At 41.9% G+C, this 26,599-nt stretch overlaps 1 protein-coding gene across 15 annotated transcripts in view; it reads left to right on the top strand.

Moving 5' to 3' along the window:
• Window positions 1-26,599, top strand: part of RPS6KC1 (ribosomal protein S6 kinase C1) — a 91,587-nt gene that overhangs the window by 47,966 nt on the left and 17,022 nt on the right. For 12 of the 15 annotated variants that reach the window (XR_009968195.1, XM_062637065.1, XM_062637064.1 and 9 more), the window contains 5 exons: window positions 1,815-1,907; window positions 13,494-13,541; window positions 15,083-15,215; window positions 23,742-25,319; window positions 25,591-25,680. Coding sequence is in view for 14 of the 15 variants with exons in the window: in XM_062637065.1 (XP_062493049.1) it covers window positions 1,815-1,907; window positions 13,494-13,541; window positions 15,083-15,215; window positions 23,742-25,319; window positions 25,591-25,680 (1,942 nt within the window). In the remaining variant the exon portion in view is untranslated. The remainder of the gene's footprint in view (window positions 1-1,814; window positions 1,908-13,493; window positions 13,542-15,082; window positions 15,216-23,741; window positions 25,320-25,590; window positions 25,681-26,599) is intronic. The other 3 variants (XM_062637069.1, XM_062637078.1, XM_062637068.1) reach the window with 2 other exon arrangements.

The following is a 26,599-nucleotide window of genomic DNA, read 5'->3' as shown; positions in this document are numbered from 1 at the left end:
TGGTATGCATAAGAGAAAACTTTAAAGGCTTGATTATTGAGGAATGGTTCTAAAAGGTAATAACATGCAGATAAAAGTGGAAATGTTGTATAGCAGTCAGGAGGATTTGGAAATGTCTCTTTCATTAAGTATATTCCTTGGAATGCTTTTGAAATCTTGTCATGGGTAAGCTCTGTGTTAGCACCACTTCTTGTTTCAAAGCAAATTGCAGAAGAATTGCACACACTCAAAGTACAACCCAACACAAGAACTCCCTCGACCTTCCAGCAGCTTACTAGGATGTGAAACCTAAATTAGGCTTGGAGGAAAAAGTGCATTTAGAGGCTTTTAATTTCTTCTTCATGCAGAATCTGGGTGGTTTTATCGTAACTGTTGCTGGTACTCTTGCTTGGCAGTGTTGAGACAAATGAAGAGAAATAATAGTCTCTTTTAAACATCAAGCCCGGTAGGCGAACACAAAAGCACATTTTCCTCCATGCTTTTTGAACGTGTTCATGACCCTTTCTTTGGAATTTTGTGGCCAATGCTTAAATAAATGTTGATTTGGGGAAAGAATTTGGAAGGAGAAAAGGTGATTGACTGGCAACATGAAGCAGAACCAGTTTTGGGGTGGGATTTGAAGAGGTGCTCTGGCCGTTGGGGATAGCACAGTAGGGATGCTAGAGAAACGCTTGTGGGGAAGCAAAGGGGATTGTCCTAGTTCAGGATCTTCAGTTTTTCTGAGAGTTTCTGATCATATGGAAGGATTTCTTGATCTTTGATAAACATTTCATCCACAGCATAATTGCTTACCAGCAGTTTTCCTTTGTGATGTATTTGTTAAATATTACTTCAGGATGCTGGCAAATTAAACAGCTTTTACTTCTTAGAAGCCTTTCACCTTCCTTTACCTTTGTGCAGCAGCAGTGTGCTGGGAAGGCCAGGTTATGGTTAAAAGGAGTTTGGTATTCAACAACTCTGCAAATGAATTTACCTTATTTCTGAGGAAGAGATCCAGGTCTGTGGTTCTGGTAGAAGTTTCACGTTGGGTGTCTAGAGGAACATCTAATGAATTCTCCTGGAAATGTTTGTTAATGTGCCAGAGGTATATGTGATGCTTGAGGGGTTGATCTTTGTTCCAGAAGACTTCCAGTTGCAATGTTGTTCCCCCCTCTGACGTGCAAGCTTTGAGTGCGCCCTGAGTAGCTACAGAACATAGCACAGACAAGAATCTGTGCATATGAACTGCTTGAATAGTTAGCTCCTGCCAGTTCTCTTGCTATGGTTTAATTTCTAGATGAACGATACATAGCTAGATCCTTTTTCTAAGGCAATTTGAGGATGTATTTCTGTTGTGCACCTTGTTATTAAAAGGATTTCATAAAGCTCACCAGAGAGCACGAGACCCCTGTTTGTAATTCTGTATTTTATGTTCTTCAGGCTTAAAAAGCCTCTAATTTGCTTTCCACTCAGTGATCTCTGAATTATTTTGTATCCAGAATACCTGTAAGGCTTTGATTGATTATTGTGATGGGTAAGAACTGAGTAATCAATTGCCAGGTTCCATTAAGCATAAAAAATAGAAACATTCATTATATTTTCTTTTAAAATTTTGGTTTTCAATGTTATCTCAATGATTTTTATTTACTTGCAAGTTGTTGTGGTTTTTTTTCCAATCCCTTCCACTAAGGACAAACAGAAAACTTCTCCTTTCATCTTCACTCTCTCTGATTTATGATAAATTTAGTTTCCTTCGGCCTGGCATTTGCTTCAGCAGGCAGTCTTCCTTCAAGTACCACCCTGATTGATGTATCATCTTTGATATCTTCCATTAGCCTCCAGGATCACTAAGTTCAAGGCCCTCTTGGAACCTAAGGAGCCCTGCCGAGGAACTGAAGGCCTTCAGAGTCCTTGGGGTGATTGACAAGGTAATTCTTCAGTGGCTCTTCAAGAATTCAGTCATAAATCGACTGCATGCTGACATTTTGTCTTTGAAGCTGTGGATCTTAAGGATATGAAACAAAAGGGGAAAATGACTCAAATGCATCTGCACTTTAAAATAACAAAAGTAGAAGAAAAAAGGCTTTTATCTAAGCAATTCATGTAAGGTCATGCAAAATGTATTCGAGCTAAAGGATAAGGTACATGTTTGGTGGCATTCAATAGGCTGAGGCCTGTTTTTCAAAAGTGAAGTCATGGTCACAGTACTGGGGTAAGGACGACTTGATGTGTTTTTGGTTGAATAATCTGCTGAATATGTGAAATGAAGAGGGGTAGCGGTTCCTACTTTTGAACTGTTACTTTTGAAATGGGGGCTTGGGGACACATGGCTCTTCTCCTTCCCTGAGAACTTGGAGTTTAAATCCCCTGCCAAGACAGACATACAGCAATGAAGCCAAGTTTGCTTTTGACTCATGCAAATCATGGCTTCCAAACTCCCAGGGTAATTCCCTTCTTTAGACAGGAAAGCACCATATGGATATTTCTGCAAGCCTAATGAAGAGACCAGAAGAATTGCTGCATTGTTTTGATGATGCTGATTAGTTATCACCCTACCAAGTACTTCTAAGATGATGCGTTATTCAGCAATGTGGCAGTGGCTAATGCAGACTGTAAGGGCTCATTTCCTTTTTGCCATGCCTATTCCCTGCTGCCTTTTGATGGTTCCTTATATCGTCTTTGGTTTGCGTGTGATGTACTGAGGCATGGTCAATTGATGCTCTTGTATCATACACCAGAAAACCTGTAGCTGGTCCCTTAAGGTCTGGATTGCTCGGTTTCTTTTTCTTGTTGGACTGATGCTAGCTATGGGGACTGATTTTTTTGCTTTTCTTTGCCTATTTCATTGTAATTATGTGCCTAAGTCGGTAACTTCTCCTCAGAGGGCTATATACGTTAGGTATTATAGTTGTTTTTATAGTACACAAGGTTTTCCCAGCTCTGACTTCACATGCGTTATATCTTCTTTCCTCAGTTGTAAGTACAGAATTTAGCCTGTGTTCCACTTAGTATATGTATCAGGGAGACAGGTTGGAAAGAGCAACTATCTGTTGAATTAGGCACTAACTAAATTAGTAGCGACTAAGCAGATGCAGTAGGCATGGCCTTTGTGAACTAGCTTGGCAGTGTGAGGCTGCAGAAGTGTTGGAAAGGAACCTTTTCAGTATCCTCATTTTTGCATCAGAATACTGAACAGCAACTGGAAAAGATGCTTGATCAGAATTAAGCTTTTGGAGTCCTTGGTGGGATCAGATCTCCTCGATCTTTCTGAGCACATGGCTCCAGTAAGTGTTGCAGGTGGGAGCTGAACGTATCCAGATCTTTCAGGCAGAGTTGGGAAGAATCAGGGCTCTGGTGATGATAGAAATAAAAGATGGTAGTGTTGGAGATGTGTGTGAGGAATAACGGGCCCATGTATACAGCTGGTATGCTCCTGTGTGAACAATATCATAAGGGGCAGAGTTGATATTTAATTATTGTATGAAAAAGGGGGCAATATTCTTTCTGGTGTCTTTGTACTCTGCATCCATGCTTCCAGATTCTCCTTATTATGAACTTCATCTTATTCTGAGTATGCTGCCTTTTGTTTTCATCTATTTTAAGGTGTTCATAAAGTTGTGAGGTGAATGGAAAACTGCTTTAAGCCCAGATGTTCAGAGCATCTTTTACTTGGGTTTATAACGCCTATGCAAAATGCATGTGAATATAAAACAGAAGTATGCACATGTATCTGTGTGCTGGAGACTATGCCCCTGCCTTTGGTTTAAAGCACCATCTCACCTCCTTCCTCACCATCACTGTTCTTTGCCTCCTTCTCTGCTTATGTAGTGCCCTGAAGCTCGCATCACGGAGAAATCTGAATAAATGTGGAAGTATCCTCACTGGAGACACGTAGATGACAGAGGGTGTTTGCTTTTGAAAGTGGATTCTGATTTTCAAGGCCAGTGTTGAAGATGCCGTGCTTTTGGTCACAAGTCTGTAGCAGATTCAGCATCACAGAGTTTTGCCTGAACTCCTGTTCTAACCCTGTGGTAGCTGCTTTGGTTTCAGCAGAAAATGGGTGTGTGGAAAGTAACTGGCATATTTTAACTGCTGTCTTGCCTAATCCTGTGCAAGACTGGCTTAAACACGCTGTCTTAAAAATGGTGGTGGTTGCTTTGCAGTCTTGTTCTCCTGCTGCTGCTTGAAGCCCCGAGTGGTGTCTGTCTGCCACAGTGCTGCCTCGAGAAAACCAGCTGTTAACCTGCTCTCCATCAAATGCTGAAAGGTTCAGTGCCTTCCCTCAGAGTAATGTCAGTCTTTGTTCTTCATTTGAAGCCTCTTGAAGTGTTTTGAATTGGCTTCATTTTCACAGACAAAATGCTTGTTGCTACCTGAAACTCAGGGTTTTTCAAACTATTTTAGGCTAGCCAGAATGATTAGGCATTTAATTTTAGCCTAGTTTATTCCCAGTGTGGCATCTTTCCCTCTTTTTCTGCCTTTCCACCTTCCTTGTCGCCTTAACAATTTTTGCTGCGTTGACCCTTTTCTGCTGAATCTGAGTTAGAGATCTTAGCATTGTTAGACTCTCTAAAACATGAAAGGTCATAGAATGATGACCCTATCTGTGCCTTGCCTCCCATCCTTCTGCTCTCATGCAAAGGATGTGCTGTAAGTCCAGCTATCTTACTAGACCCAAGAGGGCTTACACTTTATGTAAGGAAACCAGGTTTCCTGCATCCTACTGCTGCTATGCTTGCTCACTTTGTGGTGTCAGCAGTTAACTAGGTGGTGTTTGCAGGTATTTTATGTGTTTGTTATGGGAAAAGTCTACTGGTGAGTAGGTTTCTGAAAACAGGGGTTTAATGTAATCATCAGGGTGGCTTTTGTCCTGCAGATGTTACGGACTCTGACATGCTGATTGGGCAGCAAAGCTCTTGTTAGTGTTACCACAGGTACCACACTGAAAACAGGCTAATATCTAAATATTTTACCTACTATTATCACCAACGTAGAACGGTCAATTATTTTATCAGTTCATGTAGGTTGAAGTAGGAAACTTCTTTTTGGAATAGTAGGTTTTGCTTTCAAAATTTGCCTAATTAAAAATCAAGGTTGCAGATTCTGTGCTGAGTTTCTGCCCTAGGCAAATCTTTGCTTTGAAGCTATAACTGGCCCCTAAAGAAACGACTTTGTTATGGTGCTGTTGGATACCTTCACAATGCTGTTTCAACCCCAATTTCTTATTCCTTAGAACCCTCTGTTATTTAGATTCATTCAATTTAAAGATTCATCTTGAAAGCAGAGTGCATTAAGTAATAACTATGCTGCTGTAACCAATGACTGTCTTTTATGTCTTTTCTATCCCCTCCCTTGGTCCCCCATCAAGCCACATTGTCTGTGTTGGCACTGGTGTGACTGTGATCAGTCCTTCCACAGATGTCTGTACATTTGGGCTTGTTGTTCAATACGCTGTTTGTTAAGCTCTGTTATACAATCTGAAACCTTAGAAAATAAAATACTCTCTTTGCTAAAATTTTCTGAGTTTCTGGAGAGGATTCTAGAAATAAATGACTTCTCTGAAGAACTGGAAGTAATTCTGTTCATCTTGAATATAGAATCATAGGATAGTCAGGGTTGGAAAGGACCTTAAGATCATCTAGTTCCAACCCCCCTGCCGTGGTTATGTTTTGTGGCTGTCGTGCTACGGTGAGAAGTCTGATGGTAATACATTTGGATGAATTGACCTTAGAAAGAGGCAGTACCACCAAATCAGTGTTACTAATTATTTAGAAAGGGTGATTACTACTTGTCTACGTGATGAGTGAAAGTGCCAAAAAGCAGAAGTACACAGAGTATATGCAGAGTTCACATGCATAATCTGCTGCCCCGTAGCTGAATTCAAATCAGGTTATGGTTAGTTTTAATGGAGTTTAATCAGAGGATAGGAGAAATGGGCTCGGTTTATGGCAGCGTGTGTGTGGTGCGTGAATAACACTTAAAAACTTTGATGTTCAACATTGTATTTCGAGGTGACATAAGGACTTTTGCAGTTGTAAAACTGAGTTGTCAGTAGCAGATGTTTCTTCTCTCCTGGCTCTCAGGTGCACACTGCCAAGTTTCTTGAGATCATCTTACGGATTCGAATGAGTGGCTGGGTGTATATAAGGGGTATGGGGGAAAGGGAGCTGTAATCAACAACACGATCCAGTCCAGACTTTCTTTCCTGTTTCATTATGGTGCTTTGAAATGGAAGCTGTCTGTAAACAGGGTATAGTGAATTCACCTGACTGGCAAGGTTTCCTCATCCAAACAGGGCATAATGGAAAATAGCAGTGGCAAAAATGGTTGCAAATCTGAAACTGAGTAATAGCAGTAACTGTTAATACAAACAAATAAGCTTTCAAGAGCTTGGTTTATATTTTGATAACCCTTTAGTTTCTTGAGTGACTTGCCAAGTTTTACAAAATCAAATCAACTACAGGGTCGTTGTCAAAACTGATTTCTTGGCTCACTGCCTTCCTTTCCCTGTCACTGTGGGATTAGTTGTAAGCTACAGTCACATTTCAAGCCCCAAGTAACAAAACTTGCTCAACTTCAAAACACATTCTCTGTCCCAACTTAGACTCCTGTCCCATCTTCTCTGTCCCCAAACCCCTGCCACTTGTTTTCCTGAAGTCTTTCCATTTGTACCAGTCTGAACATTTCTGAGTGTTCTGTTGTCATAACCCTTAGTCTGTCTTTAGCTTCCCTATCTCACGATTTCTTTTGACTTCAGTGAATGTTTTGTTTCACCTGACATGGGTCCTTCCCTTTATAAAATAGAAACTAAATTACTGACTATTTCAGTGCTGGCCTCCAGAAAGAAATAATTTCTAGAGGTAGTTTCTTTTAAACCTTTAATATTTAAGTTAGTCTTAACTGTTACTGAGTTGCTCAGTCCATAATTTGTGCCAGGCGATCAGTTGGTGATGCTGAGTGGCATTTCACGCTGTAAACTGTATTCTCTAGTAAAACTTGCCACATATATTTCCTAGGTTAATATTTCACCATTTGTCATTCACTGGCCAGCTTTTAGTTTGCTCTAAGAAAGTGGACTTTCCTCTCTGTTACCAACCAGCTAAAAGTATTTAAAAGTTTGACTCTTTGCTACTTTCTTAGCATTTGCATTATTCAAAGCTGCACCGTTTGTCTTTTAAGTACACTATTATTGCAAGTCACAGAATATACAAGCTCTAAGTTCCGTAGAATAATGGTTTGAAAGGAGGAATAATTGCAAACTGAAGATAATTCGTATTGCACAGGTACAAGGATAAGCGATAATCACATTTCTCATACATATTAGGCAAATGTAATCTTTTTATAACAACAGAAGGAGACGAGCGAGAGTCCGGGTGGTGTAATCTGAAAAGTGACAAGAGTAAACCTGTGTTAAATGGATCTTTTAATCCTGGAAGCCTTGACAGGACACAGCTGAGGAGAGGGGGGGGGGGAATTGCACCCCTGCTTCTGCCTTGTCACCACAACCATATCCTGAGTGTGGCATCCTGCTCTGTGCCAGCCCCTGCTAAGGTTTTCTTGCAGTCCAAAGTACTCATGCTAGACTCGGGTGACCAGCTTGTCTTGTCACTACCTATGACAGGATTTTCCAGCTCTATATGCAAGGAGAAGAATCCCGGGTGATCATCTGATACATCTTTGAGTTTGTAGGACTTGTGCTAGAGAATATAGCCTATGAAAACGGGCTGATAAACTTGGGGCCGTTCAGCCTGGAGAAGAGAAGCTGTGTGGAGACCTCAGAGCAGATTCCGGTGTCTGAAGGGGGCTACAAGGATGCTGGAGAGGGACTCTTCATCAGGGACTGCAGTGATAGGACAAGGGGTGATGGGTTCAAACTGAAACAGGGCAAGTTCAGGTTGGAGATAAGGCAGAAGCTCTTCCCTGTGAGGGTGCTGAGGCGCTGGCACAGGGTGCCCAGAGAACCTGGCAGTGTTCAAGGCCAGGTTGGACAGAGCCTTGGGTGACATGGTCTGGTGTGAGGCATCCCTGCCGGTGACAAGGGGTTGGAACTGTGTGATCTTAAGGTCCATTCCAAGCCAAACCATTCTGTAATTGTATGGTAAGAGTGCTTTTTCTTAGGAGCTAAGGACCAGATTTGCTAGATGGGCCACTGGTGACATTATTACCTGATGTGTTTTCAGTGTAGAATAGTAATTTAATAACAGAATGGAGCTGTTTTTAAAGTAATTCCTTAGCTCTGGTGTGTCTTCAGAACCTTTCTGGTATCTGGTACTGCAGTAAGAGATCCTATTCCATTTTCTTTGATCAGGCGTGAGGTATTCTTCAGCCTGTGTTAGTGACTTTAAAGTCACATTCTTGTAAGCCAACATGTTTTAAGGTGCTTATTTTGGTCAGTGTTGAAACCTTCTCAAGTAAATGAGAAGCACAGGTATGTTCTATGGCACGTCCTGATAGTGTGAAGACTAGAAAGGAGTCAGTATTAGATGCTGTGTGTGGGGTAGAGAGGGGAAAAAGAAAAGAAAGGGGAACTGGGGGAGCAAATGTATGCAGTGTGACAGAGGACTGCCTTCATGTCAAAGCCACCCCGCAGGAGAGCAGTGCCTTTAGAGCAGTCCTTAGTTCTTCCAGTGCTGTCCCCTGCGACCTTGGTTGGGTGCTCGGTGGGGTGACTGATGGTTCAGCACGTCCTTTTTTCCCAGTGACTTGCCTGTTGCCTGCCTCTGGGTTTGTGATTCCCCTTATGCTGACTTCTGCAGTATTCCTTCGGTCTCTTATCTCAGGGCTTTGATGCATATGTTCTGAAGGTGGCCACCGTGACTTTGGGTGGCAGCAGATGGTAAACCTTCGGGCTGCCACCGGCTATAGTGGTGTTAAGTTGGAAACTTCACGTTTGATGAAGAATCAGTAGTGCATATGAAAGAGCTTTTACTGCAGAAATATCTTTTAATTAAAAAAATTAGCATACCGAAACATTTGCTAATTTCTGTGCATTTAAAGGCTCCTAAAATGAACTGTTTTCTTAAAGCAAGACTAGGGTTATTTACCAGGCAGGTTTTATTTTATTCTTCTCCAATTAATTGTACCTACTATATTGAATTGAGTTTAATTTATTTACCATGAAGCCGTTGGATAAACTGTAAATCAAATCTAAGAAGCTAATTTTTTTAAGTAGCTGCTGTCAGCATCAGAATTAACCCTTGACTTAGAAAAGAACCCTAAATATCACAAGTAGAAAATCCTCCTTGGCATCACGGGGTGTGGGGGGGTATTGCTTTCTGCCACTTTACTGAGATGCTGCCATGCAGCACTGCTGCACTGGCTTGTATTTTGGGATATGCCTGAGAGCTCAAGTGCTTCTGCAAAATAGGGATGTCTGTGCTGCTGAAGACACTTATTTACATTATATATTTATCTGTGGCAATTGCTACTTGTCTGCTGGTGGTTTTGGCCACGTTGAGGTTGTCATCAGTGCAGGAAAACAGGGCAAGGATCAGTAAGCAAAAGTGCCCTAGAAGCCAGCCGTGGTATGTAGACCTTGACTCTACATTAGTATTGTAAATAGGATTTTGCCTTGTCTCCTTTTGTGTCACAGCCTAGTTACTCAGTGCCTAGGAATGCCCTGTTGTGCATTCTTCTCCCTCCCCTCCAAGTCAGGATGCTGAATGTTACAGCCAACAGCTCCCTGTTAGGAGGTATTAAATATTGCAGTGGTCATCATCAGTGAAACAGGCTCCCTCAGCTTATGTGAGCTAGAAGCAGCCTAGTCTAATGTGAGCATCTCTGTGATCTGCTTCAGAGAAGAACAGTGTTATGCCACAGGGAATGCTACGTGGAATCCTGTTTTGCCCCATTGTGCCACTGGGGTGGAGAATTGTCCCTTTGCAGTTTAAAAAGAACCCTTAAAAAAAGAGTTACTGAAGCACCCTCATTTTGCAATGGGGGAGAAGTGTGAAGGAATGCAAACAGGAAGGGCTTGTTGGGGTAGCTCTACTATCTAGAAATTGGCTGTAAAGCATGAGGCGGGGAGGGTAAGCTGACATTTGGGTCAGTGGCAGGTTTACTGTTACTGCATTTCTGCAGGAGCCTGGTGGTGCATCCAAGAGCTGCTCACCTTTCTCTGCTCTGGATGTGTGATAAAACGTCAGGCAAATATACTTGCGACCATCTTGTTCCTGCTCTTACCCCTTCCTGAGTTTTCTGATAGTGATTTGTTCATTCGTGAGGTCCTTTAATGATTTGGTGAACCTGGTTAAACCACCTTTTTGTGATATGCATGCCGGCTGCCTCCCCTTGAAGCAGGTTCTTGGTTAGGTGGGCCCATGTCTGCAGTCTGTCAGAGCCAAATGGAGCATCACTAGGTGGATTTCTAAAGTTACAGTTATGGCTCTTCCTGGGCTTCTTGGAGTGCCTTTTGAGACAGGGAGTCTTGCAGAAAGGTCACTATTGAATCAGCAAAGAAATAACTTTCCATGAAATGAAGTGGAGCTGGAGATGATCCTCACTGCAGGGAAGTCTGATGCTTGATGGGAAGGTAAAAGAAAGAAGCTGGTTAGTGAGACTGCTTCGCCCATGTTGGCAGTTAACCTCAAAGGCACACCGATACTATTTGTTGTTATTACAGTTATAAAACTGTAGCTGCTGCTTTCATTTTGATGTTGTAATGGACAGATGAAGCTAGCCCTAAAGGGACCTGTTGTCTGCTTTAGTCGCGTTAGTGGTAGTCATTCTATATGTTGTCTTATAGGGCGAGGGCTCAGTAATCTGTTCTGTACACCATATGCTAATACAGTGCTGATAAGCAAGTGTGAAAAATGAAAGGGAGGAATACATTAATTGTATTTGTGCAATAAGGTATGCTATCAAAGGTAATTATTTCATGACAGTTTTAGTTATAGCAGTTGTTTTATCATGGAATAAAAGATGGCTTTAGGAGCCTGTTATTGGGAAGACAATTGTATCGAATTAGGACCAAATTAGATTTTTGTCTTTATAAAGGTGAGCAAACCCATGAGCAGTTTTTAAATTGGTGTCTTCTACTCTACAAATGAACAAATCCTGTTTGAGGGTTAAAGAAGCTATTATTCTGTCCTTTATGCTGACAGCTTCATTACTGATTGGCCTACTGTTGGTATTAAAAAAATGTTTGGCTCCTTATGATCTTTGTGCATGCAACTATAATATTAATACAGACCACGGAACTGTTCATTAAGAAATGACTTTAAATGAGGTTGGTGCTTGTAAATCTGGAGAGATACAGATGTTAAATGCTGCCATTCCTTTTCATATACAGCCGTATGGCTAATAATTTCCAAGTGGCTAAAGCTCTTGTTAGCAAGAGTGCTGGTGTGTTAAGAATGGCCCCATAAATAACTTTAAGACCTGAAGTTGAAGGTGCTTCTTTTAAAGACTATTGTTAACTAAACATTATTGCCAAACAGATGGAAAGCATTCACCAGCCTGATGTTTTTAGGTCTAATTATATTATCGCCAGTCCTGTACGGCTCAGTTGAAGAGGTGTATCCAGAGGCCAATTTATAATCATTTAGCCAACACCTGTTTGGGAGATATTGACAGTCAAAGGGCACATTTGGAGGAAAAAAATCACATATGTTCTCGTATTTATTGCCTCAATGTGAACAGTGGCTAGTTACAAACAAACTTGGGAGGAGAAGGAAAGTGACTGTAAGCACATAGTCCTTTCCAAACCCTTTCGGTCTTCTTTTGGCACCTCTTGTGAAGTGGCTTTTCTTTTTTCTCCTGTTATTTTGGTTTTCTTTCTTGGTTGGTTGGGTTTGGTTTTAATTTTAACACCTTCTGGTTAAGCAAGGATAACAAAACCAGTTTTACAGTTATGTATTCCCCTGGTTTCCGCTGTGTCTGGAAGGCCCAGGTAAGAGCCCTGAGAAGCTGTTCAGCAAACTCAGTGGCCTGGGGACATTTGCCTTTTGTTTTACCATATCCTTGACATGAAAATTCTGTGTCATTGTCAAAAAAAGTCCCAGAAACACCAGCTTCTGTTGATTTATTTGCTTTTTTTCCAGAAGAGATAGAACAGCTTTTAAATGTGGGTTCAACCCTAGTAAAAAAGGATATCTTTGAGATGGAGTGCAACCCTGCTCTGAGACCTCCTCTCCTGATGAATCCAGCACTTGGTTACACCAGACATGTCATTCCCCTGCAAGAAAGCTTTTTTGGTGCGAGATGACTTGGTCTTCACTGCATCCTATTGACTTGGAGTTGCTGCATCTTGTATACTGAACTCAAAAGTCTTTCAACCCTAGTGCTGGCATTTGCAGCCCCTTAGGTGTTTGATGTTTTGAAGCCTAAATGTTTTGGTTTGACTGTGAGTGTTTAGACTAGAACTTTACAACATCTATTGTAAATAAACAACATCTATTGTAAATCCTTGCTGCTGGAGGAGGGTTGTGCTTGTGCTGCTGCTGCTGTGGCTGTCTTGCAGCTGGTGCTTTTCAAGTGCATCTGTGTTCTTGGAGTTTGAAAACAATTCCTGAGCAGGGTGATTCCAAGAAGGAGATGCCGGGGGTTCCAGCTCCCTAAAGATGCCGTTTCCCAAACACGTATATTTTTGTTTTCAGCGCATAAATAAATGGAGCTTGCTAAGAGGGTAGTTGTTCTTTAATACTTCGCTCATTGGTGCTGTGTTTGAAGTGCTTTCAGTAGAGGTGATGCACTGTGAACAGAAACGCGCTCTCTGCAGCTGTAGGTGTTCTCCTCTCTGCAGCAAACCCATCCACTCTTTTCTCCCTAAATAAATCCACTTTATTTTGTTGCTGGTGTTGTTACGTTAATACCAATTTACAGCAGCACAAGGGGACTTCCTTGCAGCAATTTCTGTTATGGCTTACGAGTGCTGCAAAATGAAAACACCAGTGGAGAAATGAGACAGCAGTGACTACACAGGTGATAAAAGCATTCTTGTGTGGCCAGCTTCTAGCTTGGCTTCCTGGAAAGCAGTTATGTAACCACCCTGAGAAAAAAAAACCCGAAACAACCCATGAAAGCCCACTCTGGTAACCCACTGGCAGGCAACCCATTTGATTTAGGGGAAGCCTGATGGGGGGAAAAAGTGATGCACTAGGAAAGTAGGTACAGTGAGGACTTCAGCACCGTGACATAGGTACTGCTCTGTGAAGGTTGCTGTTTGTGCTTCGTTGTGTTGCTACCACTGCATTTCTATAAAGTGGGTTCTGCTAGATTATTGCTATGATTATGAAGTGCTCATTCTTTCTGTTACCAAGTTAGCATTCATTCTGTAAGTTAGCTGATTGGAAATTGGGGCACATTCTGTTAGCTCTCTTGGGATCTATATCCTCAATCATATTTCTCTTCTAACAAAAGGCTGGTTAACAAATATATGCCACAGGGCTTTAGACTGTTTGTGTTTTAATGATTACTTATAGCTTCCTCTCTAATGTTGAATATTCTTAATTGAAGAACTGTGTTTTGTTAACTTACGTGAATCTTAAATATTTCTCTGAATACTTTTTGCTTAGGTTTTGCTTGTGATGGACACTAGAACGCAGCAGACTTTTATACTGAAGGTGGGTAAAGTGTTTTATTGCTCCTCTAAACAGTTTGGCCTCCTAAATTACACAAAGATCCATTTGCATCTAAGGTATAGTGTTATCCCTGTGTTATATGATGTTAATACATGCGTCCCTATTAAGCCCACTGGTATTTTTGTATTTGGCGTTCAGCTGCAGTCCCTGCCTTTCTTTTTAGTGTCTCTAGTGCCCAGATGTGCTGTTTAGTCACTTGAGTTGCCACTGATTATTGAGGCCAACACCTTAGCAGGCTTCAGTAAAGAATCACTGTGCTGCAGGGCTTGCATCTGTAAAGCCCTGTGTCTCAGGACGTGTGCAGGCTGCTGCTGAAGGTGAAAATTCTCCTTAGCCCGAGTACATCCGCAACACTTTGTTTGGTCTTCTCTTGGCTGAAGAATATGAGATTGGCTGAAGTAGATTCTGGATGAAATGGACGACTGGTCTTATTCAGAATTGCTTTCCTATGTTTTACATCAATAGGCTGTGAAAACGGAGTTTAATGTTACTGAACGATGGGATGAATGAATAGTTTATTGGTCAGGATGACATTTTTCACCTTACTCTTGTGTTTCAGAAAGCGCTCAGATCAAGATCACAATATGCTCAGAGCAGCTGTGATGCTGAGCATTAGTTTAGTAGGAGCATTGTTACTGTGGCCATTATTTCAGGCTCCCCCTGACAGGAATTCCACTGCTGATGGGAGAAAGGGCTGAAAAGCTGCTGTCCCAAACACAGCGCTGTAATTGGATATTAACGTTTTGTAACTTCAGGTCTGGCTTACAACCCTGCCTTAACATTGTGCATCTGGCCTTGTATGTGCAGGGTACAGAAAAACCTGTTTGTTCCTCAGAAAGGATTATTAGTGAAGATTGTGTATTAGAAGCTCACTCTGTCTACTGGCAGATAGGGTAACATTGAATTTCCCATTTAACTGCTTATGTTTATCAATATTGTAATAGGTCACACTATTGACATAATTTTTTTTCCCCTCTTTCTCTCTCCCCTCCCTTTCTCCCTCCCACATCAATTTTTTCACTTCTGGCAACTTCATCTCTGTGCTACCTCCCAAAAAATCATTACCTCTCAAGGAGACTAATCCTTCCTTTCCTTTTTGTTGTGGTGCTGCAATGGACACGTGAGGGTTACCTGTAAGGCTGAGGCACTTCTTTTGTCTGTAGAACTTGGATTTGTTTTTTGGTAATAGTGTCTTTTGGTCACACACAAAAATCAAATTTTAAAGAAAGGTCACAGGGAAATAACTGAGTGTCATCCTGATGACTTAGTTTGAGAGAGATTCTAATAAAAACATTGACCCATGTAATTGATTTTAATGGCAGCTTTGTGCCATCTTCTGTTCTCTGGAAATGCGCCAGATGCCATCAGCACAGCCTCGGGGGACCGAGGGGCATAGAGCAGCAGATGAGTGGTTTCTCTGAAGCCCAGAGTAACTCGGATAGATTAGTTTGGTTGATAAACACAGAGCACAGCAGGCTCCAAAGGCAACTGAGGGTACAACTGACCTTTTTGTTCTCTGTCAGGGTCTAAGGAAAAGTAGTGAGTACAGCAGGAGCAGAACGACCATCATCCCCCGCTGCGTGCCCAACATGGTGTGTCTGCACAAGTACATCATCTCCGAGGAGTCTGTCTTCCTCGTGTTACAGCATGCAGAAGGTTTGTCTCTCGTTTAAGTATATTGTTGGAAAGAGTCAAAGGTTTAAGTTTTAATCAATGGAACATTTCATTATCAAATTAATCTCTTGTGCATCCAATTAAAACATATTTAGTGTGCCTAGGAGATGTCGTGTAAGACACCCCACTCCCATCCTCTGTCTCCCTCCCTGTTTCCCCCTCATTCTGCAGCGGATCTGATTCCTCTTTCAAATGGCCTCAAATCCTGGTGGGTTACTTGAATTGTAGCAATATTGAAAGCTTCCAACTGTTTATTTTCTACAGGAGATGGAGTGCTTTGACTGCAGCAGCTATCTGCAGTATTTACAGTTGTCTCTCAGAACTAAAGTCTTTGGCTACTGTTGTAAACTTTGGCTAGTAAATCTTTTCAGCATCTTATAGTTAAAATGGCAAGTATTTACACAGGAATTTAGTAACTCTGCTAAAAACCATGAACATTTGCCCATTGGTTAATATTGCATAGTTATTCTGGTCTGGATTGCTAAGAAAATAGCTACTGGCATCACATGGGAGTTCAAAGCAGAGCCACGGAGTTGTGCCTTCAAACCATCTCTAAAATTCCTGTTAAATGTACAGGGAACAGGTGGCACAAAATAATTGCATTTTGATTTTTTTGTCTAACACCTGGATTTAAATATTCCCTAAATGTAATTATCCGTACATGTTTAGAATGAGTGCAGAATATAAATCTGGGAACTGCTAATAGTTCCCTTTTAGGAGATGTTAGTAACTCAGAATGGATGATGTGAAGGAACTAAGCTAACTGATAAAGAAGGTAATTTTATTATATTGAATATTATTTCTTCCCCCCCCCCCCCCCCCCAATAACTTAGATTTTGGCTTTTTCCTGAACAATTTGTCACATGAGGCCAGTTAAAGTTCACTTTGCAACGTGAATGACTGTTCCTACTAAGTGTGACTTCATTTTGCCATGGCCAGTGACGCATGAAGAAAAGCCTCACATTACAGTACTGCCTGATGGTGATCTCGAGGGTGTACAGTGCTGCTCTGTGCAATGCGGCTTTCCTTGAGGTGTGTGTAATTCAGCAGAATAACTTGGAGGCTCTCACCTGAACTGTAATCTCCACATAAGGTGGTACAGTTTGTTCAGAGAAATAAGGTTTAAAGAAGTCCCAAACAAACCCCAAACCAAACAAAAACGCCACCCTCAACCCATGTCAGATGCAAACTGCTTAAGGCTGGCATAGTCAAAGGATAAGAGGCAGGATAAAATGATAATTCCTAGTATTTCTGCAGTTTCTGAAGATCTGCAGTTTTGCTCTTCAGGAAGAACAGGACAGATGGATAACTGGGTGAAGAAGTAGTAGAATCTGGGTGGACTGGTGGTCAAATGGAGAGAACAGAAGTTTTAAGGAAGGCTTTAATGTGACCAGTGACAGAGGTGATCTCCTGGAAGTGATAATTGTGACAGTAGTGAGAAAAAATGAGACATTGCATGATGAGAGCTCTTCCATTTAAGAACTGAAACCTCAGCTTAACATTTGGGATGGATGGAGTGTTGTGCTTAAAAAGGAATGACTCTCTCCTAGCTGTCATGGTCACAAATCCAGTGAAATGTGCTTCACCTGAATGACTTGCTCTTACCAACATCAGCTGTAACACGTTTTGAGTTCTGTGGGGGAAGGATTTTTAATTTACTGAGTGCCTTCTAAATCAGGTTAGTGCAACACTGGCTGTGTGCAGCACCTCAGGCCACTGGTTTGTTTTGCCAACAGTGAAGGTGGTGTCTGTCAAACATCCTCCTCTTGGCTGTGCAGGCAGCAAGCACGTACTGGGAGGCAGCTGCAGCTCATGCTGTCTTTCTCCCCACTGTTGGTCAAAGCTGTGCAAGCGAAGACATGGGAGGGACATGGGTTATTTTGAGCTGGGGTTGAGAGAAGAGGAAGTGTGATGATATAAATGCTTTCTACAGGGAGAGCTCTGAAGCAGGATATGGGGTAGGGATTGTGGGAAGAACTGGGAAGCAGTGCAGAGAGGATGCAGGACTGTGCTGGGGAAGAAGAGGAGAGCTGCAGGGACCGGAAGGGATTTTGATGTGGGTGAGGGCTGTTGTTAGTAATACATGATACAAGGGTTCACTTGACTTGGACACTTACATCTACAAGTTACAAACTGCATAGGGTTTTCCCTCATTTTCTGGTAAAACAGCAAGCAGTTTGGAAATGGATTCACCTCTATCCTTGTTTACAAGCCATTCACAAATGATGATGTGCTATAAGGACTTTTCCCTGATGATTAGGGAATTAGTAAGGTTAATTATTTAAGGGTAGTTCCCTGCTTTCATGAATTTGCTGTCAGGGCTTGGAACAGGCAGAAGGAAAGCAAAAGGAGTGATATATTCTGTTCTACAGAGGGATAGCTAGGGTACAAAGTGGTAAATTGCCCAAGAATGCATATAACAAGTGTATTGCAAATATAGGGGCTGATCCCGGATCCATAACTGGGGCAATAGTTTTGTGTTCCTTCTAGAACTGCATGAGCTGTGCACCTGACCCTGTCCCAGGAGACTGATGCTGGAATGATTCAGAAGAGCTTCATTTTCTAGCTCTACATGAATAAAGCATAAATAAAAATAGTTATGCTATTGCTTAAGTTATGCTGTATTATATGCAGGGACTAGTCTTGCTCACCCCACTCATGGTCTTGATCGTATCAAGTCTTTCGCTAGTAGCACTCATTCTTTAAATTACAAGGGTAATTGTAAGGGTAATTGAAGGGATGCCATCCAGAGGGACCTTGGCACGCTTGAGAGGTGGCCAGTGCCAGCCTCATGAAGTTCAACCAACCCAGGTGCAAGGTCCTACACATGGGTAGGGGGAATCCCAGGCACAGGTACAGGTTGGGCAGAGAAGAGATTCAGAGCAGCCCTGCGGAGAAGGACTTGGGGGTGTTGGTTGAAACTGCCCATGTGCTGGGCTGCATCAAAAGCAGTGTGAGCAGCAGGTTGAGGGAGGTGATCCTGCCCCTCTACTCTGCTCTTGTTAGCCCCCACTTGCAGCACCGTGTGCAGTGCTGGTGTCTTAAACATAAGAAGGACATGGAGCTGGTGGAGCAAGTCCAGAGGAGGCCATGAGGATGATCAGGGGCTGCAGCACCTCCTGTATGGAGACAGGCTGAGAACATTGGGGCTGTTCAGCCTGGAGAAGAGAAGCTGTGTGGAGACCTCAGAGCAGCTTCCAGTGTCTGAAGGGGGCTACAAGGATGCTGGAGAAGGACTCTGCATCAGGGACTGTAGTGACAGGACAAGGGGTGATGGTTTCGAACTGAAACGGGGGAAGTTCAGGGTTGATCTAAGGAAGAAGTTCTTCCCTGTGAGGGTGCTGAAGTGCTGGCACAGGGTGCCCAGGGATGTGGCTGCTCTATCCCTGACAGTGTTCAAGGCCAGCTTAAACACAGGGGCTTGAAGCAACCTGCTCTAGGGTGAGACATCCCTGCATGTGGCAGAGGATTGGAACTGCATGATCTTAAGGTCCTTTCCAACCCAAGCCATTCTATGATTCTATGCCACTGCATGCTTGAAATTGGGTGAGTGAGGTCTTGGATTCTCTTACACACTTTTCTCATGGCCATAGATGGAGGCTTCAGCAGTGTCACAGAAGCATGGAAGTCCATGAAGTTATCTTATAGCTTTGTTGGAAAACACTTGGCAAATTCCAGTGTGGTAGAGAGCCAATCTCATGTTAATAAGGCCTCACTTCTTCTTGGCACTACCAACTCCAGAAATTTTAGAAACAGATGCTTCAAAAATAGGCTCGGGGGCTTCCATGGGACATCAAAGTTTAAGTGGCTGTTAGAAGCTGTCAAATCTCTTTAAGCATGAGCAAGCTGGAGTTCCTATCAATCTGGAGAGCACTCAAGAAACTTCATGCTGAAGAGGCTTGCTGCATGCAGGAAATGAGAGATAACACCGTGTTAGTGTTCTGGCTTGCAGAGCTGGGCATTCGTCCTTAGGGGAGGAGATGGTACTAGCTGTAGGTTTTCAACAGCACTCAGAAAACATAGGAAAGGTGATATGGTCCCTGGCAAGTGTCTTTTTCAGGAGGCTGCTTTGAAATAATGGCTTTTTCTCAATGTGCATTGGGAAGTGGGAGCTTTGCCTGAACTAGCAAACTTTGTTGCAGAGATTCACCAGCAGCCACGTATGTAAGAGTCTGGTGTTAGTAACTACTGTCAGGTTAGAGATTTGGTTGGAGACGAGCTTCAGATTCATGTGCACACTGTGACCCCACTGTGGCTGCCATTGGGATGCTGTGAAATGCTCGTGTATCATGGTAGTGCCTGTGTGTCTGGTTCCCTTTTGGCCTAGAAACTGTACAAGCATAATTTAATGTAGTCATTGTATAGTAACATCATGAAGTTTACCATGTCCTCCCTGAAAAAAGGAGGGCAGTGATTCTAAGAAAACCATAAAGTGGTTCTTTTTCCAGCAAGGAAGAATATTAATTCACATGAGGTGCATGACTTATGATTGGTACTTCTGGGCACAAACAAATACTTATGCAGTGATGTAGAGAGCTGGGCCCAGTTTTGGAGAATAATTCAAGCAGTTGTTTTTCAGTACTCTGTTTTTCTTCCCTATCCGGTCACAGTTATTGGGAAGCCTGGATTGTTCACTTTGACTTTGGAGTTTCCTAAGCACAGTGGGTACTGCATTCTTAGCTGCATTCCAGTTCTGCAGGAATTGGAGTATATTGTTCTTCAGAGTCAACTCATGGGCCAAGCTAGCAAAAGTCACTGATTTATTCTGGAATATGTCTCCTTAGCCAGCCAGCCTTTCAGGATGTGCAGCTGCAACAGTAAGTGTCTGAGCACTGGCTGAGGAAGAATCCAACAGATCATCAATTTACCTTGTCAGCTAGAACAAAAACGTGTTTAGGAGGCTAAATTTGCTGATCTGTTAGGTTTCATTTTATCCTATGATATAGGATATAGATATAGATATAAAGTCTTCGCATCTTCTTCTCTGGAAATGTGGTGAAGTCAATTCTAATAAGTAGTTTTACATTGAATAACTGCAGAAGAACGTAGAACTTGGTGGTTTTCATGTGCTAATCAAGCCAGACAGTGTGAGCTAGGTTGGTTGTAGTTCATGGTCGAAGAAAATACTACTTGGTTAATACTGTACTTCCGAAGTCATATTAAACACTAATAAACTTCAGCGTAAAGCAGTAGCTTTTATAGTTATTTGTTATGTTAGACCATCCGACAATGACTGAAGCTTACTTGTGTGGACTGATTTCTGTGATTTTACTTTTTACAGATTCCTGATACTGTATTAGCATGGCTTGCTAATGGGTTTTCTTGATCTTACCCAGCACATGGGGAGAGGGGGAAAGATGATTAGTATGTCATTCATAAAGGCATAATTATATACCCAGATACAAATATCACTCTTGTTTGACCCTGGATTGGACTTTTTCAGAAAGGAACGAAATTGTTGTTTTTCACTATAGAACACAATTATTGAACAGCATTTATTTACGTGTTTCTGCTTGACCAGGAGGCCAGGCTTGAAATGTTTGTATGGAAACAGATTTGGATGCAATAATGTTTTTGTTTGCTTTTACTTGCTTTTCACTCAGAATTGCAGTTGCAGGAAGTGATTTTTAAGGCCAAGTGATTATAAAGGCAGTTTCTTTTAATACAAAGGTAAGATGATACATTTACAAATAACAAATGAGTCGCTGTTGCAAGTTCTGTCTGTTTTCAGAGGTGTCGGGTGAATGCCTGAATACTGTAAGGATACAGAGATTTTGTCTCTTGCAAATTTTAGTACATTGAATGTACTAAAACACAGAGCCCCTTGACTCTTCCAGTCATTTTTCTGTGGGGTTTTAAAGGACTGATCTCAACACATCTGTTTTCATTCCTTAATCCTTCTTGGGTCTTCTTCTTTCTTAAGCTACACTAGTGGAGGTTGCATGAAATCTTGGATGATGGGAGGCGGAGGGAGCAGAAGGCAGGAGGTGTCCTGGGAGCAGCTTGACCTCTTGATAGGTGAAAAGCTAAGTTGTGCAAGGATAATTCTTGCCCTTTTCATACTGACAGGCAGCCCAGCCACTTCTTACCTTAATATGGGGGTATGAAACGTTTAGGTAGGCAACAGCCGTTCAGGTGTCGCATGTAAAAGCACACCAGTAATGACAGGAAGAAAATGCGGCAATAGATCACAGAAGTAAGGTTTTGAGCTTTCTGCATCCCTGAATCAAAGCTCAACCCAGCTTTCCATCAGAAAGATGTTTTCTTACTGTTTGCGTCTGAAGAAGCGGTAATGCTAATATTTGCATTAAAGCTGTGCCTGGAGGCTGAGGTGCTGCTGTGCCAGGCCCTGCCCAAAGCTGCAGTTATGTGGGTCATGTTCTCTGAACACCCTTTGAAACCCGGGATTTGTGTCTTCACAAGACATTTGTGAAGCACAAATCATAACCACTAGTAATATGAAGATGGAATTATTTAGCATCTACTTGTACTAATAAATATAATGCAGGTGGGATGGGGAAGACTGTGTTTTATGAAATGCAGTGGTTTATGGTTGTCAAATGAGATTTTATTGTTTGGAAAGAGCCTGAATAATTCAATGCTCAGTTAATAAACTGGGCAAAGTTGATTTTGCCCAGTTTACTGTTTGCTTAAAGTAATTATAGTGTTTGCTAAAACTAATCTAATTGAATAAAACTTTCAGTTCGCTTAGTTTAAGAAAACCAGTTGGTCACAGATGAAAGTGTGGAAAAGAGAAGAAAATCTTTCCCAGATCTATAAAAACACATATATTGTTGCTCTTCCTCGTTCTCCTTTCTGTTGTTTTCTGTCCTTGCCATTCCATAGCAAAAGCATGAATAAATGTACAAATGTAATATTAGAGAAAGAATTGTTGGTAATTGTGGAATGACCAGCTTTTATTTTTACCAGATCAGTTGAAACCCGGGAATTCTGAACTCCTGTGCCAGCTGCAGGGCTCAGGAGGCACCACAGTGCCCCAGCTTTGCCTTTGCGCGGCTGTAGGGCTGTGTAACGTCTTGTATTCAAGGCAAGAAGCCCTGGTTTAAGAGTCTGCATGGACTCACTGCTTCTCAGAGAAGCAGGGTCCTGCTCCTTGGGCTCTTGTGGCAGGGCCAGGGCCCTTGGTCTCTTAGAATTCCCTCTTATTTTTAGTATATGTGGTTTCATAACAACCAGCAGGATTGGTTTTTTTTCTCCCTTCAAAACCAAGTCTTGTCTTAGCAAGGGGGATGGAGGGCAAGAAAACCCCACATTCAGTTAGTCAGATTCATTTTTTAAGCATCAAGGTTTTGTGCCTTTGATAAGTGAGTCTTGAAATACCTGGGAATATACAGAAACCTGTTCGTAGGCAATGAAAAATACTTTTATTGTACTTTTTAGGGGAATTTTCTTGATATGAAGAGTGTCTAAAAGTAACTGTTAAAGACTGTATTTTGGAAAAATAGAAAACTCTGTTTTATCCAAATAAGGAAAAAAAAAAAGGAAAATCAATCAGAATTTTACAGCTGCTCAGTGGGGTGGATACTTGTTTTTATTATTATTTTACAAAGATTTTGTTAGAACTCCTGCATTTTCCAGGAAATCTGGACAATCTTTTAAATGGAAATGTCTTGATTTTGCATTTTTCCATAGGTTGTCAAGGGTGGCTTTTTAGCTTTAGGCCGAACGCTTTGGCATGTGCAGGATATGCAGTAACATCTCAGTTTGTTTTGTGCGAATTATGCTTTTTAGTCTGTAAGCTTTTTTATCTGTACAATATTTGGAAACAGAGAGAGTCCTATTTTGTAGTTTTAAAATACAAGTGTTGCTTTTGAAGCTGTAGCTTTAGAGTATTTGAGGTGAAGGAACTGCTTTGCCAGTGTAACTTTTGATATTGATAAATCCTTGTGTAGTGCAGCAAGGCGCAAAAGCTTGAGTTCTGAAGTTAAAGGGAGAAATAACACCCATATTTAACTAGCAAAACCACCTCTTCAGAGAGAGAATATCCTGCTAATATGAGGTAATTCCCTTCCTCTTACCAAACTTGCTAATTAGTTTTTAATCCATCTCCCCTAATGTTGCTCAGGAGCTTGGAGCTGCGATACAGAAGTATTCAGTACAGGCAGACCTGGCAATGGACACTAAGCCATTTACTAAACTGTTTGATCTTCCTGAGTTTTTCCTTTCTTTTGAGACAGCAGATGGAGAGTAGTGACCACCGTGCAACTTGAGGCAGACTCTAAAAGGGGACTTTACTGAAGTTAGGAACAAAAGGCAGCTTCATCTCAGATGCGGCTCTTTAAATATTTATGCAATAATACAAATCTGCTTGAAAAGCAAGTTGTGGTCCCTGTAAGTACTTCCTCCTGAGGCGCTGGATCCAGCGTGCTCTGTGGGCATAAGGATGCAGCGTATTGTGACAATGAAGTTATTTTCCTGTTCCACAATGAAACTGATCCTGTTGTGAGTGAAACTAAGACTTTCTCTCCTCTCCCTCTTCTCTTGCAGGAGGAAAACTGTGGTCTTATGTCAGTAAGTTCTTAAACAGGAGTCCTGAGGAAAGCTTTGAAATCCCTGAAGCCAGAACATCCAGTGCAACTAAAATTCACCTGGAGCAGCCAACACCTAGTCCTAAAGAAATTGGCAGCAGCACTGATTCCAGAGAAAGCTGTGGGGAGAGCGTGCTAAAGGTGGTCCCACTGAAGAACAGCCTAACGCCGAGCTCTCAGGATGACAGCAGCAACCAGGAAGATGGCCAAGAGAGTTCCAAGTGGATGGACTCGGGATCCAGCTCAGAGGAAGAGTGCACTACTAGTTATTTAACATTATGCAATGAATATGGGCAAGAAAAAATTGATTCTGGCTCTCTAAATGAGGAACCAGTGGTTAAACTGGAGAGCGAAGGTCTAAATCCCAAAGAGAGAAGTTGCTTACCGAAACGCAGTGTCGTTGGCAGCGACAGTTTCACCTCTCAGATTGCATCTCAGGAACGAAAGCTTTTCATTGAGGATAGTGAGTCAGAAATAGCTAGCCCTACTAGGATATTGGACTCGTTAACTAAATCAAAGAACAGCCCCATGGAACTCTTCAGAATTGACAGCAAAGACAGCACGAGTGAGCTCCTGGGGCTTGATTTTGGAGAAAAATTCTATAACCTGAAATCAGAGCCCTTGAAACCGTTGTTTTCTGTCCCAGATCACGACAGAAGCTTGGATGCCCTAGAAAGCAAAATGGGTGTGAAAGCTCATGACACTGTAAGCAGGGGTTCGAATGATTCTGTCCCAGTTATCTCCTTTAAGGATGCTGCTTTTGATGATGTAAATAGTGCTGATGAAGGAAGGCCTGATCTCCTAATAAACTTACCTGGTTTGTCTGATGAAACAGAAGAGGCAGCTGTGTCAAGGCCAACAAAGTTTACAAAAACTGATAGGGACGTGTTGGAAGTAAAGTTATTAGAAACCCCTGATGTCTTACAGCTAAATAATTCTGCAGAGCCATGCAGAGCATTTGATCAAGAGCCAAATCATGTGGCACCAGAAGTGGGTGATGCTTCCTGCAAGGAAGCAGATGGACAAAGTGGTGTCACTCAGGGAGCTCTTGGGACTCTCTTTACATCTGACCAAGATGTAGGTAGTTCAGAAGATGGGGATCTGTTTCTAGGGCTTGGAGCCTGCTCCGTAAATGTGACATGTGAAGAAGAAAGTTCATTTGTTTCCAACCAGCTCTCGGGGGCTCAAGATGTGAGCTTGGGTTCAGACATACTAAGAAATGAAGCAGTGTTGCTGTTTTCAGATCAAACTGAAGACTTTGGGAAAGAGGAAGCAGACTCAGCTTTGTTACCAGCACCTGAGAGTAAAAAGACAGCACCAAAGAGGGAAGACAAAATATCAGTAGCAGGGGAGAAGGAAATACATCAGATTTTCCAGGACCTGGACGAAAGATTAGCGATAACCTCCAGGTTTTATATCCCAGAGGACTGTATTCAAAGATGGGCAGCTGAAATGGTTGTAGCCCTTGATGCTTTACATAGAGAAGGAATTGTGTGCCGTGATTTGAACCCAAACAACATCTTATTGAATGATAGAGGTCAGGAACTTTTGCAAATGCATTTCTTTTTATTCGCTGTTGCTTCCAATTAACTGAGTAGGCGTTTTATCTTGTAATTAGTATCTTCATTTCCTGTCTAGAGCTTCATTATCAGTGCAGCAAATTCACCCCCAGTAATAGCTTCTAGTACTTAATGATGCCATTATTCTTAATGATACTGTTTTTAGCTACAAAAGGAGTAATTACAGTTCACTTCTGCAGAAAATGGAAGGGAAAAATGTTTTGATTTCTCCTGTCGTTTTGTTTTTAGGACACATTCAGCTAACGTATTTTAGCAGGTGGAGGGAGGTTGAAGATTCCTGTGACAACGATGCCATAGAGAGAATGTACTGTGCCCCAGGTTAGAGCAATCACCTACAATGTTTCACTTGGAAAGTAGATGAGCAGCTTTCATTTTCTCACAGAGCCTCTATAGCATAGTGCTCGAGATCATGCGATATCTGAATTTTCGTTGCCTGAATGTCTTGAAAAGCTGGAGGGCTCATAACTGCTTTATTGTTGAACTGTGGTGGTGTTTGTTAGATCGTTGCCATAAAGAGTAATTGTATTGAATGTCTTGTTTAAGCAACTTTGAGGAATGTTTTGTTTGCTTGCGCTTACTTTCAATAACTTTCCATAACTGAAAAGAGCAAAGAAGGGAAGGGGCAGATTGAAAAGATGATACCGAGAGCCTTAAAAATGCAAAAATTTATGCATGCAAAGGACATGGGGGCAAAACCCCAACGTAGCAGTTTGACAACCCCTTACTATGCTCAGAGGCGCCTCTGACATTTCTCATGAGCTACAGTGGGCTTTAAAATAGTTTAGAGAGCTCTTTAGTTTCATCAATCAGGAGTGTGATAAAATCAATATCTCTTGTTTTTTTTATAGCAAGGTTGGCACTTGAAACAGAGCCTTCCCTCTTTTCCTTTTTCCAATTTATTTTCTGCTCATGTAGTGATCAGATGACGGCAAAAGCCAAAAAGCAGGTGTTTCTTTAAATATAAAGCTATAAGCAATTTCATAGCTAGCTTAAACACCTACTCTTTGAGTTAAAGTGAGTACTGGGTGGCTATTTTTCAGTTTCTCTTCTTTATTCGGAATTTGAACTGCCAACATACCCTTTCTGCTGAGCGCTCTGAGCTTGGCATGCAGCGAGTCCTCAAGCTCAGTCTCCAGATGGGCTCAGGAGAGGTCAGAATCCAAGTTATCGGCAGTGGAAGTTCTGAACTGAGCGTGGCATCAGGTGTTTATTCTGTGACTTAGTCCTGCGACTGAAA

This window comes from Pezoporus occidentalis, unplaced genomic scaffold (genome assembly GCF_034315485.1).
Source record: "Pezoporus occidentalis ecotype Australia unplaced genomic scaffold, CSIRO_AGI_Poc_V1 ctg50, whole genome shotgun sequence".
Taxonomy (NCBI): domain Eukaryota; kingdom Metazoa; phylum Chordata; class Aves; order Psittaciformes; family Psittacidae; genus Pezoporus; species Pezoporus occidentalis.
The sequence above is the reverse complement of the archived record's forward strand: the minus strand, read 5'-3'. Positions and strand labels throughout refer to the sequence as shown.